This window comes from Quercus robur, chromosome 2, assembly GCF_932294415.1.
Source record: "Quercus robur chromosome 2, dhQueRobu3.1, whole genome shotgun sequence".
Taxonomy (NCBI): Eukaryota; Viridiplantae; Streptophyta; class Magnoliopsida; order Fagales; family Fagaceae; genus Quercus; species Quercus robur.
This window is the reverse complement of record NC_065535.1, coordinates 55,448,293-55,466,837: the sequence shown is the minus strand read 5'-3', so window position 1 is coordinate 55,466,837 and position 18,545 is coordinate 55,448,293. Positions and strand designations below refer to the sequence as shown.

The following is an 18,545-nucleotide window of genomic DNA, read 5'->3' as shown; positions in this document are numbered from 1 at the left end:
TGATTTATTGAAACCGTGGTTATGGGTTTGCTTCAATGGTTATGGGTTTGCAGTTTTTTTTTTTTTTTTTTTTTTTTTCTCTATTTGATGTTTGGGTAAGCATTTTAGTTGATTTATTGAAACCGTGGTTATGGGTTTGCTTCAATGGTTATGGGTTTGCAGTTTATTATTTTTTTTCTCTGTTTGATGTTTCGGTAAGCATTTTAGTTGATTTATTGAAACCGTGGTTATGGGTTTGCAGTTTTTTTTTTTTCTCTGTTTGATGTTTCGGTAAGCATTTTAGTTAATTTATTGAAACCATGGTTATGGGTTTGCTTCAATGGTTATGGGTTTGCAATTTTTTCTTTTTTTTTTCTTTGTTTGATGTTTGGGTAAGCATTTTAGTTGATTTATTGAAACCGTGGTTATGGGTTTGCTTCAATGGTTATGGATTTGCAATTTTTTCTTTAATTAAGATTGAAAGGCTTGTTAGACCATGCTTTGGCTAGGCTCCGGCTTGTCTCTCCGGCTTGTCTTAGTCGCCATTTTTTTTTCTTCTTTTTTTATAAAGTTGATGGGAAAATATAGAGATATGTGGATATTTTTGGATGAGGTTTTGTACGAATTTGATGATGCTTTTCTCTTCTTCTATTTTTAATACAACGGGATATATTTGAATGTTTTTTTTTTTTTTTTTTTTTTTTTTTTTTTTTTTTTTTTTTTTTTTGAGAATCGGATATATTCGAATGTTAATTAAGAATTTAAGAGAGAAACACAGGTGCATACTTATCAATGATAAATAAATTGTTACACTTTAAATTTTATAGACTTTATTTTATTGGATTATATGAATATTGTTGTTAGAACATGTGTTGTGTTCTATATTAGGTGCTTATTAGATAAATATTGATTATACAAGTTATTGTTAGGGGTGTTATGTGAATATATACAATAAAGTAATTGATATTTTTGCATGATGATAAAGAATATTAATCATTGAGCAAGTGCCATAATTTTAGATCATATCTTATTAGAAATACTCATTACTCCTAAAGTAAAGGCTCTCCCCTCTCTTGGTGGCGAATCTTGATTGACTGACACTAGGAACCGATTCTAGTGAAACTATTATAAAATACAAAATATAAAACTTGTTATCTTTAGGATTCTACTGATAATAAAAGTTAAATTAGATGTCAAAAAGTGCATGAATGAATGACTATAGTTTTCTACATTTATTGTTTCACTTTCACCCCCCTCATTATTGTTTTTATGAGAACAATGAAGGGGATCACATAAAGATCGCAGCTATTTCTGATAGTGAAGTTGCAGAAATCTTTTTTACAAATGGTACTATATTTAGTGGCTTTTACAATTGCAAAATTATGAGCAATTTGAGTAAAAATGGGATTAACTAGCGGCTGAGTTTGAATTGAGGACAACAAGTATATTAATTCCATCATTAAAGGTTGGAGGATGTAACTTGATTTGATTCTATGGCATGAATGGTGCCCCAGAACTTGGAGTAATGTCAATAATAATGTCTTAGATTTACAATTTTCAGGTCCTTGTAAACAAATTAGGTTGTGACTATATATATAAAGTGCCTCCCTGCCTTTCATGCAAAAGAGGCACCAATTATGGGATTAAGACATATTTTGGTCCCCGATAGTCTTTGTTTGTACCTATCAAAAAAGTAATAGTAGCTGCTATAACCTTTCAAAAGTACTGTTGCATTTGACTAAGAACCATTCCAAAATTCAGACCCAACCCATCCATTATTGACTATGTGTCTTGTTGGTTCTAGTCCTTCCTACCAGGACAATACCACACACCTTCTATATATCTCACTTCAATGAATTAATTAGCACCTTCATAATTCACACAAGGCTAAAGATCTCTACGTAGAACTAGCTAGCTTCAAACAACCCTCCAATTATAGATAAAATTCTCAACAACTTTTTATTTTTTAGAATACTTCAAATTTTAATATAAATGTGTTTAATGAAAGACAACCTTAATTTGATTTCTGCACTAGTTTTAAATTTAAGTTTGAAGACAACCTTAATTTGACAAGTTGATTGTTCTGTAAAATACTTAGTCCATACTAGCCCATTGTTCTATAAAATTTAAGTTTTGTTCTGTAAAATTTTGCTGTTCTGCACTAGTTTTGCTGTTCTGCATCATTGCTGTTTTGTTCTGCACTAGTTTTGCTGTTCTGCACTAGCCCATTGTTCTGTCTGAGATTGTAGGGCTTCAAACCCAGCTTACCATATTATGAACAGATGATACTTTTTTAGCAAAGGCCATTATATGCTATCTCGTGTATGATATTAAAAAAAATACTAACAAAGTTTTTATCTATTTAATAATAATGAATTTCTGAAATCTGCTAGTTTTTATCTGATTATCTGTTTTTGCTTTATTCAACAGCTTCTTGCCTTTCTTTCCTTTTCTGAATTAAGGATGTCATTGCAATCATATATACATATTAATATGGATTTCAAAGAACATAAGTCAGTACATGTTATTGCAGTCATATATACATATTAATATGGATCCTATGCTCAATATTTGTTCCTCTAAAAATACTGGGATATCTTTATTGTACTTGTGATATGATTGTGTATGAGATGTGTGTATTGTTCTTTAAGATGGCTGCGGAGTTGAGAACATGGGATGCCAATTGTGAGGATCTGTTGTGTGACTCCATACTTGGACACTTAGTTTGTGGGAATTTGCGTCTTTATCATGCCAATGCGCACGTGTGGGAGGAGATCACAAACTTTATTAATGCCCGCTTGGGGAAGGCCTTTACTGTGAGGCGGGTAATGAGGAGGTGGAAGCATACTCGACGGAATTATCAAAGATCAATGGGGGTTCGTACTAGAGCTCTTGGGCCTAATGTTTCCCCCGTGTCCTCTCCAGACCGATTGTCCGATGACCCGTCTCAGTAAGAGGTGGATCATAGTCGAACTAATGTAGTGCATGTCCTTTTTGATATACTGCTGACATATTTTGTTCCCATTATGTTCAGTAGCGTACTTTGTTATGGGTTACCATATACTTAGCCATGCACTAACCTAGTTGTATTTGTTATGGGTTCCATCTTTTGTATATCTGGTCACACAATATATGTGGTAAACCTCGATGAAGTATTTATATATTACCACTATTTCTTATATATTGCTACTATTTCTTACATTTCGTGCATGCTTTTTCTTATCCATGTTGATTTAACTGTGGAATGTTTTTTACTTTTTGGACTCTTTAATTCTACATGGTACATGAATCCTATAGTCCTATTAATCAATTGTTAAAATTATTATCTATCATGAGCTTACCACGTGAGATATTTCAAATAGATGGCACATGAATCACAAGAGGCAGATGAGAAAAAGTGGCCTCCACATGTAGAACATATTTTTGTTGAGATCATGTTGGAGGAACAACTTAAGGGTAACATGCCAAGCGGTGTGTTTAAGGGTCCTACATGGGCATCAATTACAGCTGAACTTAACCGAAGGATCGGGAAAGACTTTGTCTTTAAGCAAGTTCAACAGAAGCACAATAGGCTCCGACTCAAACAACGCAAGTGGAGCTAATTGTTAAGACACACGGGGTTGGGGTGGGACGAGCAGACCCAAACAGTGACTTGTTCTGACGAGGTGTGGTAGAATGTGATTGCGGTATGTTTACTGTTGTTTATTAATTATAAACCTATTGCAATTATTTATTTATGCAATTTGCCTCCAAGTTGATAATATATGAACTACTGTGTTCAGTGTGCTAATATTTCCAAGAATATTGCAGGCCAATCGTGGTGCAGCTAACTTAAGGGATGCCCAGACTACCCATCATTGCAGCAGTTGTTCGCCACTAATACTGCGACTGGGAACCTCCAGATCTCCTCAAACACTCCTCCCCTGAATAGTGACGAGAAGTGTGCCCTAGAAGAAGAGATTGCCAATGCCAATGCCAATGCCGATGCCGATGCAAGTGCACCCACTCATCTGGATGATGACTGTTACACCCCTAACTTTGATAGTTTCCTACAAACTGTGGAGGATGTTGAGGTTGAGGAGGTAACCCGGAGGGCGAAAAAACGTCCTGTGCAAGATGCAAGTGGCAAAGGTAAGAAGGCCTCAAAGAAGTCGGATAGGGTAAGTGAAATGACTGCGGCCCTAAAGGAGTACAATGCAATGTCCGAACGTAGGTATAGTGGTAAACTCGGCAGGACTACCGGTTCATCCGACCAATTCGCTCAATTCGTTGTAGGAGGTGATCCTTGTTCACTCACCAAGGCAATGGACGTGCTGAACATGTATCCGGATCTGAGTAACAAGGCCTACATTAAGATGTCAAAGGTTTTGCAGCAAAAGGATAATAGGGTAGTGTTTATGTGTATAACGAAGCATAGGAGGAAATTTTGGATTGAGGACATTCTAAACCCGGAGGAGGATTGATGATGCATTGTATCACCTATGTCTAAGCTATTTGGTTTTTATGTACTATGGATTCGGGTTGTTCTATTTACATTTATATTATGTTTCGTATGGATAATACGAAAGTTTATGTTATTTATGAACTTGGGATGTTTGTATGGTTTGTGTTTCGTATGGATAATACGAAAGTTTATCTTATTTATGAATTTGCGATGTTTGTATGGTTTGTGTTATATTATGTGACAGATTTGGATGTTGGGTTTGTTGATTTTTAGGTGTTTATTATGGTGATGGTTGAATTAGGTGTTTATATTATACCAAAATATTGTGTTATATTATGTGACGGATTTGGATGTTGGGTTTGTTGATTTTTAGGTGTTTATTATGGTGATGGTTGAATTAGGTGTTTATATTATACCAAAATATTGTGTTATATTATGTGACGGATTTGGATGTTGGGTTTGTTGATTTTTAGGTGTTTATTATGGTGATGGTTGAATTATGTGTTTATATTATACCAAAATATTGTGTTATATTATGTGACGGATTTGGATGTTGGGTTTGTTGACCAATATATTGTGTTATATTATGTGATGGATTTGGATGTTGGGTTTGTTGATTTTTAGGTGTTTATTATGGTGATGGTTGAATTAGGTATTTATATTATACCAAAATATTGTGTTATATTATGTGACGGATTTGGATGTTGGGTTTGTTGATTTTTAGGTGTTTATTATGATGATGGTTGAATTAGGTGTTTATATTATACTAATATATTATGTGATGTACTTGTTTTATTTTTATTTTTTTTTGTCTTTTTATAATCTATGGTTGATGTTATTAGTAGGACTATTTGAATAGTGTGTTTGTGCTAATGTATAGGTGACTTATGGCGTCCGGAAATGACTGGTGGCGGACAATCCAAGAGTATGACTTTGATGATGCATACTTCAACAACGTTGGTTCCAGCAATGACTGTGAATTTGATGATGATGATGATTGGACCGATTCGGATTCCGAACGTGAAAAAGAGGCAAAGTTTAATTTAGTGAATCCTATAGTTGGGGAGATGTATGCGTATATGCAGCGGCATTATGATAAACAACCAATGCGTGCTAGTGCGTTGACCGATAAGGCGTATATGGACGAGGTCACTGAAGATAATGCTATGAACTGTTATTAGATGTTTCGCATGACACCTGAATTACTATTACATTTAGTGGATGAGTTGGCTCAACATGGTTACTTGAGGGACGGACGTAGTGAGGTGAATGCCACTCAGGCCGTGGTTATGTTATTGTACGTACTTGGACACAACACCCGCTTTAGATGTGTTGTCGACAGGTTTCAGCACTCAATAGAAACCGTGTGCCGGCATTTTCGTAAGGCGTTGCGAGCTGTCCACCACTACGTGAAGCATTTAATTAAACCTGATCAGAATGTCACAGGCCTCCCCGAACATCTTCAAGTGAACAAGTACTGGCCATGGTTTAAGGTACAAAACATTCTCTTACTTAACTAATTGGACATAACAGTAAAATAATATGATATTTGATATATGCTTGCTAAGATTAATGAAAACTTTCATGTGTAGAGATGTATAGGAGCAATTGATGGAACGCACGTGAGTGTCCGACCTCCTAAAAATGAGACTCAAGCACACAGGGACCGCAGGAGCCTTATAACAACTAATGTGCTGTGTGTGTGTAACATGGACATGCAGTTCACATTTATCCATGGTGGGTGGGAGGGCAGTGCGAATGACTCAAAGGTTTTCGAGGAAGCGATCAGTGATCGGAAGCATGGATTCCCATGGCCACCAACAGGTACTATACTGTGACTTTAACTAAAATTATTTTATCCTCCACGTCTAAGTAGTATGTTTATGAACAACTTAATTACGTGCTTGCTGGTTGTGTGTGTGTGTGTGTAGGGTCGTACTACTTGGTGGATTCGGGTCTACCAATTGGCACTAGTTTTCTCCCCCCTCACAAGTCAAATAGGTACCATGTGCAAGAATTCAACTCAAGCGGTAGACGGATAACATCAAAGAAAGAGTTGTACAACTACAGGCATTCGTCCTTACGGATGGTTATTGAGCGGTCCTTTGGAGTGCTGAAGGCCCGTTTCCCCATTCTGAATTTAATGCCAAACTTCAAGCCAATTAGGCAGCGGTACGTGGTTATTGTGTGCTGTGCTCTACACAATTTCATACGCATGAACAATCGGAGTGATGAATTGTTCAGAACAATAGGAGAGAGTGATGGCGAAGGTAGTGTGACCAATGGCGAAGGCAGTGGAGATGTTGGAGCATCAACAAGTTCAGCGACCCAAAGGCATGTACTAGAGATGTCAAGTGCATCAAAGAGAGCGATGGGCCAAGTTAGGGACAATATCACTGACACAATGTGGAATGATTATGTTGCTCGTGGCAATGTGAGATGATTATATATTGAAAATGGAAATTGACCATTTACTTCGCTGCACTATTTTGGGTCTATGTAATTTGGAATATTATGTAATTTTGGTTTATAAGTATTTTGGGTCTGTGTAATTTGGAATGCTTTGTTATTGTTAAGGGTGATGTTCTTGGTTCTTGTTAAGGGTGATGCATTTTTTGTGATTTGAATTTGTATTTGTATTATTTGTTGATTTGCACTCTTTAGCAACCAATATATTGCAATAGACCCGCCCACCAAAACTATGAAAACCATCCATCCAAACAGCCATTATACACTTAAATATTAGGGATAATTACAGTAAACCCACCTGGGGTTAGGCCCGATTACACTGTGCCTACCCGTGGTTCAAAACTTATCACTTTGCCCACCTGAGGTACCTTCCGTTAGGGATCTGTTCCCACCTCTCCGTTTGCCGTTAGAAAAACACATTTTTAAAGAAAAACAAACATAACAAAGATAAAAAAGTTAGGACTTTTTATTGCTTAAGAACTTGTTTGAGAACAAAACACAGGAATAGCACAGATCAAATGCTATTCCTGATTAAAAGTGATATCATTGAGCATTTGTTTTTTTATTCTTGTTTTTTTTTTTATAGATCTCTCCAACTTTTATTCAAACCAAACCAAACCCAAAAAAAAAAAAAAAAAATTCCAGAAAACACAAGCCAAGGCGAGATCGCGCCGGCGAGATTGCGCCGTCGCGAGATCGCAACGTTGATCGCGATCTCGCAACGTTGATCGCGATCTCGCGACGCTTCGCGAGATCGCGCCGTCGATCGCGATCTCGAGTTCCGTCGCGAGATCGCGATCAACGTCGCGATCTCGCGACGGCGCAATCCCGCCGGCGCGATCTCGCGAAGGCGAGATCGCGACGGCGAGATATGATTTTCTGGAATTTGGCTTGTGTTTTCTGGGATTTGGCTTGTGTTTTCTGGAATTTTTTTTTTTTTTTTTTTTTTGGGTTTGGTTTGGTTTGAATAAAAGTTGGAGAGATCTATAAAAAAAAAAACAAGAATAAAAAAACAAATGCTCAATGATATCACTTTTAATCAGGAATAGCATTTGATCTGTGCTATTCCTGTGTTTTGTTCTCAAACAAGTTCTTAAGCAATAAAAAGTCCTAACTTTTTGATCTTTGTTATGTTTGTTTTTCTTTAAAAATGTGTTTTTCTAACGGCAAACGAAGAGGTGGGTAACAGATCCCTAACGGAAGACACCTCAGGTGGGCAAAGTGATAAGTTTTGAACCACGGGTAGGCTTAGTGTAAACGGGCCTAACCTCAGGTGGGTTTACTGTAATTATCCCTAAATATTATATCTACATCAAATAAAGTTTTTGCTGTTAACTTAAAGAGGGAATTTTTTTTTTCTTTCTTTTTAGGAAAATAAGTGTACTTGTTTTTTTGTTTTTTTTTTACAAACATAAGTGTACTTGTTGACAATCTTAATACAGTTTAATGCCTCACTTATACAAGGTTTGTAGATTTATTTTAAAAAAAATGGAATAGAATCCATTTGAATAAGAAGTTACTGATCGGGATTACTTTTGGTTTTGTTGTACAAAATACTTTCATATTCGAACCAAAACCAGTAAATAAGATAGAACATCTTTACTTCATCACTTGGATCATAAAGGATAACATTGACTTATTAGAAGAAAATAAGGATAACATTCGATTTAAGAATTAGGATATGTAGAGGGGGAAGTGCTAAATTTGCCCCACAAATATACGTATCAGCCATAAATTTGCCCCACAAAATTGAACACATCTGCACAAAGCACGCTGCTTCACATTTGTTTCATCCAACTTTCCCCAAGATCACCTCATCATTCCCCACATCATTTAACAAGTATATAGTAATCTAGAAATATAGCAGGATACACTATTGCAAAATTTTGGATCACAACAACTACATAGCTGATCAAACTCTTCTTTGAAAAAAGAAAAGAAAAAGATGATCCAACAAAAAAAAAAAGCTTAAATATGAAAGATATTTACATTACACACGTGATTGTCAATGGGTCATGGCAGACACAGTTGTGTATGGCCATGGCCCCCAAAAGCAGTAGAGAATACAAAATAAATGCCAACCATAGTCCAAGAGAAAAATAAAGCTAGCCTATACCTGTAGACCTTGTCTTCAGCAGTCTGGAGTGCGAGCTTAGTTTTTTCAGCCTTGCGCTTTACTATCCTTAGGAACTCCCATGCTTCTGCTTCCCTTGCATGAGCCTCATCCCTTTCATTTCTTGCAGCTACGGCCTCGGCCTTATATCGGGTAAACCTTTCATGGACAAGTGGTGCTGTTGCACGGCCACGTGGGCATGTGTTCTTGTCCAACCATTTGAAGAACTTACATGCTTGATCGGAGTCCTGCATACAACATTGAAAGCATATAAAAGATGGTTAGCAAAGACAGTAAGAATATGACAAGTCAAATATGTAACAACAATAAAATCATGTAATACTAACCGGCGACCACTACTGACATCCATAGAACCTCCTACCGAATTACGGATAGATAGGGAGGTCCTTTCTACACACCGATCCATATCACACATATGGCCACTAGAAGTGGACTCATAAGTAGTGGCAGAAGACATATTACAGGCTGAGAAAATGAAACTCATGCAATAAGTCCAATAATAACACACTGGCAGAAGACATATTATAGGTATATTTAATGTTCAATTAGCCTCAAAACAAATATAATTTGAACAATTACTGAATTACATAGTCAACGACTCATAAAACCTTTGTCTAGCCTAATTGCCTTCCTGTTGCTACAGTAAGAACGCCCAAATCCTTGTATAGCAATCTCCTCTAAACTAAAACCTCTAGTACTCCAAGAATCTCTTGAAGAATTTCTCAGTAAACCTTACTAGCCTTTGGCTATGCAGTTTCAACACTTTGCTCACAATGGGATTAAAATATAGTTGGAGTAAATAAACGGGTTCTATGATCTTGGCTTAATCAATGGAGTGTAAAACCAAGATCAAGAACTAAAAATGAGGGAGAGGAGAAAATGATTGTCTTTGCTAAGAAGCACTCTCTCTCTCTCTCTCTCTATATATATATATATATATATATATATATATTGGACTCAAAATAATGGAGGGAGCTAAAAGAAATTATTAAAAAAAAAAAAAAAAAGACTCTTCTCTGCGTTGTTCACAATAGTTACCGCCACCAAATGAAATGCCAAGATTTTTGCAAGTGCTTTGTCAGAAAAATATCTTTAGTCCCTATGATTTTTCATGCTAGCACTCTCTAATCGGCCATGGAAAAAAACTTTTGATAAGCTAATGCATAACAACACTTTCATACTCCATCCTAATCTACGAACAACTATACAACACTTTAGAGGTGTTCCCTCTATTGGCAGACCCAAAAACGTATGTTGCATACTACTCTAATTAGATAAGCTTACTTCTAAAAAGTTTGATTTCTAATATTGTATTAGTTCTCCTGCAGCTATGAGCCTAACACTATTGATCTTGCGGATCCCAGTGAGTTAGAGTGAGTACATACAGTGAATCTGGAATCTCTGATTTTCTTTTTACATAATAAGCGATAAGACTGGTTAATGCCCAATCATTACTTACAAAAATCTGAATCTAATGTCTCTTTAGCTTATTTTAAATGTTAATCTTAATGTAGGTATTGGTTTAGTGTCCTGTCAGAGCATTTGCCCGACCTTGTTGATAAGGTAAAAATAGATATCATCATGAAACCCCCAAAATCTCTCTCAAACACACAAAAACACAATCTGGCCATGCAACAAGTGACAAAAAAGTGAAATATCTGTGAAGTTCTGGTAACACTGCAATTAATGAACACCAAGTTTTTTCCATAATCTGCTGTTTATTATGTGCTAGGGGTCGTATGATGTGTTATGCCGGCATCTGGCCCGCCAAATTTTCTGAAAGAAATAAATTAGAGAAAGTTATTCTTAATCTATTGTGCTATGTGCACCCTTGTTTTGTTTGGTTATAGTAATGCTGTGCTACCACGTGTATATTGTTGGGAGTAGCTTGTGTGCTTTATTAATTTTTCATTAATTGTTTGGTATAAGAAGTGGGAAGCTTAAGAGCCAATATATGTATAAAAATATATTAAGGGTTTGTTTTATTGTCTCATTATGATTGTGAGATTTTAATGAGCAATATGGTAGGCGGTAGCAAGTGAAGGCAGAACTGAAGATGCTAAAAGAAGGGGTGACGCTTTTGCTCGTGCATTTGCTGCGCACTTGGCAAGGTAGTTTTATGATTTCATAAATTCTATCTAATACATTTACTGCATGGTTTTACTACTTCTGGAAAAAAAAAAAGGTTAATTGTTTGGGGATTAACAAAGTACATTCCCATTTAGATAGCTTCCTACTATAATTTTTTTTTTTTGAAAAGAAGAGAACTAAAATTGATGCATAATTATTGTTCTTTTCAAATAATTTAAATTAATGTGAAAATTTTCCAGGTAAAGGACAATAATTATTGTAGTTATGATCATCAGCTTAGGTAACTTACTATTTCTTTGCTCTATTGTTAAATTTTTTCTTCACCAAGCAGTGAGGAATCCTCATTCTCAGAGATAAGCAATATATCTGACTCTCTAATAGGTTGTATTAAGTCTACTACCCATGTTTCTGGTATTTCAATTCCTTGTTTAGGCTCTGCGATATGTTCTTGTTGCCCTAGCGTTGTAGCAACATTTGTTGGTACTTGTAGTTCAATAAGCATAAGTTTTGGTGGTATTGCCTCTCCTTTCGGAAGTGTCATCTTCAATTTGTTGGGCACTTTTTGGATGGAAGACTCAATGGATCCTAGTTAGGAACCAAGGCCATCTACCCTAGCGTCCAAGTTCTTAAATTTCGCTGAAAGGGTTTGGATGACTTTTACCAGATTTCTAGAGTTTGTTCCATAGTAGATTGAGACTTAGAATTAGAATCTACATGAACACTGTTAGGATTGGAATAGATACTTCTCTAGATAGGATTGAGGTAAATATTTATCTTTTTCTTTCATTTCTACCTAATTGGTTATGGTAAGTTTGTTCCTTTTAAGATGCAGTTTTTCATTACTGTACCAAAATTCTTTGGCTCTGCCTATCAGTTTCATCTTGGCAAACCAAACTTTCTCTGTCATCTAGTAAGCCTATTTGTTCAAAGAATTCATGTAACCAATTAGTGAAGCAAACCGGCATACTTCAAACAGTGGGAAAATGGGTTATTTAGAGTAACAAATAATATCACTAAAACATAATTTTCACACAAAAGTAGACATGAAAATATATGAACATCTATGCAAATTATTGACAAAAAAAATTGTTCAAGGATCTGGGGATTCAATCTCTTGCGAAAACATAAACCCATACCCATTGCCAGCTTCCAATCAAATACAAAGATCAGAGGGCTTTTTCCCACAAACACAGACAGTATTATTATTAAAAGTATAGAACAACTAGCAGATCTACAAAATAGGAAAACAAAACCCTTTCAGCAACAAACATATTTAAAAAGGAAATGGGTCACGATGGAGGAATACCTGAGCTGAGCTGAGTGAGAGAGGGAAGCACCGTCTTGGGTCGGAGGAGATCGTCCGTGACAAAATGGGGAAATGGGTGACGTTGGTGTTGTTGCTCGTCAGCGCCGTTGGGAAATGGGTCACGACGGAGGAGATCGCGCCGCTATACACGTCGGAGAGTTGGATGTTGTTCATTGGTGATGGTCCTGACGAGGCGAGAAAGCTTGAGAAATTTTAATGGGTTTGGGTTTCCTCGTCGGCGCTGCTGGGAAATGGGTCACAACGGAGGAGATCGCACCGCTGTACATGTCGGAGACTTGGGTGTTGTTCACCGGTGATGATGGTACTAACGAGGCGAGGGAGGTTAAGACATTTTTCTGGGTTTGGGTTTCTACTTTGGGAGAGAGACAGGGCTGAAGGGGAAGGGGAAATGAGAAAAAGAGAAATTTTGATGGGGATGAAAATGGTACGCGAGTAACAAAACAGAAGTGGTCTGACACAGTAACAGTTGTGGGGTCCATGAATAGTGTGAAAAATATTGAGTGATAGAAATTGGGTGATGAAGGCAAACGGATATGAAAAATTGAGTGATGAGTGATGAATGATGAGTTATGAGTGATGAGTGATGAGTGATGAGTGATGAGTAATGGAAATTGAGTGACCAAATTTTGTTGGCCAAACAGGCTCGTAGCCTCTGTTGTGGAAGGCAGTTAGTTTCTTTGTTAATGTATTATCCTTTTCACCAAAAAAAAAAAAAAACAATACAACAATCTGGACGAACTTTGTCACCTTTGTTAAAAAGATGAGCACAGGGTTTTAAAAATACCTCTAATTCTTTTTCTTTTTTTCTTTTTACATTTACTAAACTATCAAGAGTGGCTATTCCACTTCCATTTTTTTTTTTTTTTTAAAACTTTTTTACTTTGGGTTGGGTTGGGGTGTTGGGTGCATGTGACACCTTTGGATTCCAGCCCACATGCATTGTCAAAGCTCATTTATGAGCTTGCTTCCAAAAGTCTTCAAGTCAGCCATGCCTCTTAATGAGCTTGCTTCCTCAAGCTTCCAAAGTCAGCTTTTGGTTTAATGCAAAGCTGAGCAAGTGTGTGAGACACATTGAGGAGAAAAGAAGGAAAAGAAAGAAGAAAAGGCCATTTGGCCTTGTGGTGAACTGAAGCAGAAACAGAGAGCTGAAATAGAGAGTTTCGGCCATTTTGTTTGAGTTCTAGAGTGAGCAAAAACACAGAGATATTCAGCCACTTGAGAGGTATTGTCCATGTGAAGAGATGGAGAGAAACACAGTGTGAGAGAGTGAAAAAGAAAAAAGAGACATTTTTCTTTGCTCAAGTTACACACAAGGAAGATAAATTGGTGGAGTTCTCATGGAGTTTTTGAGTGCTACAAACATGGAGAGTTGGAGTATTTAGAGGAAGATTTTGCTTCTGGCTTTGTGGTGAGCTTGTATATACTCCTTGAGATTTATTTGTTGTATATCCAATTTATTGTGACTCAAGTTTAGCATAAACTTGATAGTTGTAATCTCTATTTCATAGTGGATATTTTTTGGAGCTGTCCTGTGGTTTTTCCCTCTACATTACAAGGTTTTCTACGTAAGATTTGGTGTTCTTGTGTGGTTGTGTTTATGTGGTGCTTGCTGAATTTTTTTTGTTTCCATAATATTGCCATTGCTCGATAGTTATATATTTTAATTTTAATTCACACACAGGGAATCAGGATTTTTCCCCAACATGGGGGGTGGGGTTGTAAAAGTATTTGTAACTTACTAGCCTATAGTGGTGGAGGACTTGATAGCCCATGATAAAGAGGGCAGAATTTATAACAGACTTATTTCTATTTAATATTATGAACTCCATGTTTCTACCCAAAAAAAAAAAAAAAAAAACAATACAACAATTTGAAACCAAACAGTCCAGTACGTAGCACTTTCTTTTATTTTCTTCTTCGCCTCTCTCTCTCATTCTCTCTCACACACACAAGCAAAAATCCAAATATATTTTTCCAATAACCGTGGCTGAGCCTGGTGGAGCAAGAGGGGACATCGGTGGCTTCATGTGAGGATTCAACAATAGATGCCAAGGGGAACCGTGGACGCGGAGTACACTGCCGTGGACGATGCAAGGAGGAGAAGTGGGTCTCATCCATTACAATAACTCACCGGAACAGATTTACCTCCACTGACTTCGTGATGGGTGATTGGGATTCGATATCAACGGAAAGATCTAGGCCTTGTGGTTTTGAATGCATTGTTGGATTAGAAATGGCAAAAGGTGGTTCAACCTTCAATGGTTTGGATATTAATGGTGGCTGTAAATGGTTAAATCTGGGGTGGTTTTGGTAGTTGTGTGAAATTGCTAGGAAAATAGATAAAAAGAGAAGAATATGAAAGAAAATGGAGTCTATGTGGTTTAATTTTAAATTGTTGTGTTGCTGGGAATTGTATTTGGAAGCTAAGAAAAGTTTTAATAATGCCGAAGAAAATAAAAGAAATTGAAGATTGTTATAAAATTAATAATTTTTTTTCTTTCAATTCATCTTTCTGTTTTTTTTACATGGATTTTTTTAATTAAATGCTTAGGTGGCTTTTTAAATATTTAAATATTTAACTTTATATTATTATATTATCTATGTGTGCGTCAACAAGACAAACCATTTGCCGCATTGGCATTTTTCGTTTTGTAAGTTAACGATAGAGATCAAATTGACTGCAACTTAAAAATAACAGGGACCAAATTGACTGCTATTAAAATGTAGGAACTAAATTAATTGTGACCCCAAAATGTAAGAACCAAAATGATGTTTTTGCCTCTAATTTAATCCCCCGTTTTTTAACTATATAAGTATCCAAACATGTAGATATAGTTAGCCTTAACTTTGTTAATGTTTTTTATTTGATTCTTATATTTGAAAATAATAATATAACTAGGAAGAAATAAAGAAAAGGAAAAGAAATGTTATATTTTACAATCCCAAAGTTTAAAGAATTTGTAGTCAAGAAAAAAAAAATTAATTGATAGACCAAATAATTATCCTCGTCCAGAGAAGCTAGCCTTGGACGAGGTGGAGTATCATAAAGTCAGCAATTCAATGCCCGACGTTTACATATCAGAGATAATACCGTTGGAACCTCCATTAAGGCCGAATTAGATAGGCCTAAGGCGTTACCAAACAAGCTTTCAAGTCACCATTCAAGGAGGACAATGGCTAGTAAGGTGAGCCTATTTATAGGACCAACCCAACCCTAGACAGGATAGATGCACATTGATGTAGGACACAATTTACTATTTAATTATTGTAATTTATTATTTTTGGTATTTTTATGTAAAAAACGTTATTTTAGGTTTATGTGATTTATTTCCTTGTTTTTAGGTGCATTTAATGTTTTTTAGGTCAAACTTTATTCCTGATATGGTTAGGTATCAATTAGGAGTTATTTTAGAATATATTTTCTTGTCTGTCAAGTTTTATGGAGCCTTTAAATAGTCCTCTAAGTCTGTAAACGTTTTTCATAGATTATTGAATAAAAATCAGAAAAGGTGAGGCTTTGCCCTTCTTTTGGTTCTTCAAGAACTGTGAACTTATCAGGAATTCTTCCTTGTGGCGTTCAAACTTTATACCTTTGGTTCGTGATTCAATTATAATCATTGGGTCAAGGTGTTACTTATACCTTTGGTTCGCGTTTCACTTATAAACGTTGGGTCAGGGTTTTCTATCAAAATCTGAATTTTAGCTTTCTTGGGCAAGTATTCCAATATTTTTGTTGGGTCTCAAAGCGTGTCTATTGAGGTTTGCATCACACATTTATCATCTCTTACTCTGATCACCAAATTCTTTCTATTTTCCTAAGCTTTGTTCATTGACTTTATCATCGAAGACTCAGTGGTTGGCACCACATCAGTGACGACCTAAGAGGATTCCCTTTCTTTTCATTGATCGTGCAGGAGGTTGGACGAGCTCGTATTGGTTTATATGGACAACAACTGACGATTTTGACATCATCATTAATAGAATTGTTCCAATTTTTTTTTTCCATATATAATTTCAAAAAGAGAGCATGGAGGGATGCCGGGTGATTTTAGAAACGTGAAGGCAATAAGGTGTCAGGTATCAGGTGATGTGGATGATGTGAAGAGGTTTAAAATGAGTTTGATGATAAATAGCTCCGATGTGGATGATGGGAAGTATAGGAGCGAATAAGGGTTGGAGGATATTCAAGATGGTGATGGGAAGTATAGGAGCGAATAAGGGTTGGAGGATATTCAAGATAGTGATGGGAAGCATATGAGCGAATAAGGGTTGGGCTAATATCAATACTTCTACTAATATGAGAATTTTCCTTATCAACAAATTTCCTTTATTAGAATTTTCCTTAACAATTACAATTTAATTGATGTAGTAGCCTAATAGGAGCTATATTAGGAAAAGACTAAAACAATGGCAGAAGATCATTCGTTTTTGGCCATATTAGAATTTATTTGAAATCTTTCTACAGGATATCCATACTAACCTTAATTGCAAATGAAACTAGTGAGATATATTGTATCAAATTTAATTCAACATTTGTCAACCCATCAATGTGAAATTGCGATTACAGTAGGACAATGACTATAACGGGAGTGTTGAGATGTTTTCTTATAACGTGGCAAACCAACAAATGATCCTCGTCATCACGTTTTCCAAACAATTCCTTGTAGCTATCCAATTCAAAACTCATAGAATGCTCTATTTTTAGGACTTGGTTTAGGTCCAGGGCATCTAGTGTACTGGATCCGGTCAGATGGTGGCACATATCTAAAAGTAAATACATGTCATCATCTTAATGGGTCTAGTATTACTAGACACTAAACCTAAGCCTGACCCCTATTTTTTATTACTATAGGGATGATGAAAACCTACACTACACCAAAATAAGTCTACTATGTCAAGTGTTAATACAACAAAATTAGTATAGTGATATTAGATACAATATTACTTCTACAAGTTAAAATTTGTTGCAATAGTAACTAAAAAGTGGTAAATTATTGCAATAATTTATTATTATTGGTTGCAATGGAATCTTTAATACCTTATTGTATTGGGAAAATTTGTTGCAATAACTTAAAATAAATAAATCATTGCAATAACTTGATATCAATTATTTTTGTAATATATTACAATGCAATTTCAAAGTGATAGCTTATTGCAATAAATATTTCATTGTAATAACTTGATATCAATTATTTTACAATCTATTGCAATGACAAACATGAAGCTGCAACAAAGATATCATTGCAATAATTTGATATCAATTATTTAACAATCCATTGTAATGACAAACATTTAATAATTTTCTATTATACCAAATATTTTTTTTATAAGTAACAAATCATAGGTGGTTAGTTGTTATTGGTTTGTTGTTAATACAAATCATGATAATAAAATTACATAAAGAAATTGGTTAACGACCGTGACACGCCTCCTTTTGGATTAGTCTAGAAAAAAAATGGAAAATACTCAAAAAGTTAAAAACAAAGATAAAAAAAATACCCATATAATCTCAAATATTTATACCAAAGCTCTACAAATTCAAAGTGTGCAACACTGAAATCCCAGAACGCTTTTAGAAAATTATACTGAATATATCACTGCAATAAATTATCTATTATAATAAGATTCATGAAGTAGTAGTCTATTACTGCAAGATATTCAAAGCAGCAATTATTTATTGCAACAACATATATATCATTGTATCAAAGTTATCATTAAAATATTTAGAGTTTATTGCAATGGAATTTTTTGTTGCACAAATTTATTATCTCAAATTTTATTGCAATACCTCACATAAACTATTGCAATGATTTTTGTTTTTATTATAATAAAGATTTTTTTTTTCTTGTAGTGCTAGTGCTGAAGGTGGTCCAGTCCTTGACCCCTGTCTAGATGACAATGCTTCAGGATCCAATTTGTTTTTGTTCCGAGGGTCATTTGTAACTTGAATAGACCTGAAGGAAAAGCTTTGTAAGATCACTAATGTGAACATGGTTAAATTCCAGAAAGCTGCTCCACCAATTTTTATGAACAACTTTAACAATAAGCTTGGTTTTGCTGCAAGAGTAAGGTTGGGCAATCACAAGTATAAGTTCTCGTGG

At 35.5% G+C, this 18,545-nt stretch overlaps 2 protein-coding genes and 1 long non-coding RNA gene across 4 annotated transcripts; 2 read left to right on the top strand and 1 right to left on the bottom strand.

The window, feature by feature from the left end:
* The first annotated feature begins 6,024 nt into the window (after positions 1-6,024).
* On the top strand, positions 6,025-6,911 carry LOC126706846 (uncharacterized). Its single transcript, XM_050406415.1, has 2 exons — positions 6,025-6,247; positions 6,355-6,911. The coding sequence occupies exons 1-2, from the start codon at positions 6,133-6,135 to the stop codon at positions 6,864-6,866; spliced, it is 627 nt and encodes a 208-aa protein (XP_050262372.1). The 5' UTR covers positions 6,025-6,132; the 3' UTR covers positions 6,867-6,911.
* Positions 6,912-8,740: 1,829 nt separating this feature from the next.
* Positions 8,741-12,832, bottom strand: LOC126714075 (uncharacterized). 2 transcript variants are annotated; one of them, XR_007651535.1, is made up of 3 exons: positions 12,424-12,832; positions 9,353-9,491; positions 8,741-9,253 (listed from the first exon to the last, which is right to left on the bottom strand). XR_007651535.1 is itself a non-coding variant. In XM_050414073.1 (2 exons), exons 1-2 carry the CDS (start codon positions 12,595-12,597, stop codon positions 8,906-8,908), a joined length of 522 nt encoding a protein of 173 aa, XP_050270030.1. In that variant the 5' UTR covers positions 12,598-12,832; the 3' UTR covers positions 8,741-8,905. The 2 variants fall into 2 exon arrangements, 1 of the variants encoding a protein (XP_050270030.1); XM_050414073.1 differs by lacking the exon at positions 9,353-9,491.
* Positions 10,356-11,150, top strand: LOC126714076 (uncharacterized). The gene is made up of 3 exons (XR_007651536.1): positions 10,356-10,399; positions 10,541-10,589; positions 11,055-11,150. It is a non-coding gene; the product is annotated as an uncharacterized LOC126714076 (long non-coding RNA).
* Positions 12,833-18,545: the final 5,713 nt, after the last annotated feature.

Bases quoted from the DNA above. Each gene is read 5' to 3' on its own strand.
- LOC126706846 (XM_050406415.1), top strand. From the start codon at position 6,133: ATGGACATGCAGTTCACATTTATCCATGGTGGGTGGGAGGGCAGTGCG. The intron at 6,248-6,354 runs GTACTATACTGT...GTGTGTGTGTAG, and splicing joins ATTCCCATGGCCACCAACAG to GGTCGTACTACTTGGTGGAT.
- LOC126714075 (XM_050414073.1), bottom strand. From the start codon at position 12,597: ATGAACAACATCCAACTCTCCGACGTGTATAGCGGCGCGATCTCCTCC. The intron at 9,254-12,423 runs GTATTCCTCCAT...TGTTGTATGCAG, and splicing joins TCTCACTCAGCTCAGCTCAG to GACTCCGATCAAGCATGTAA.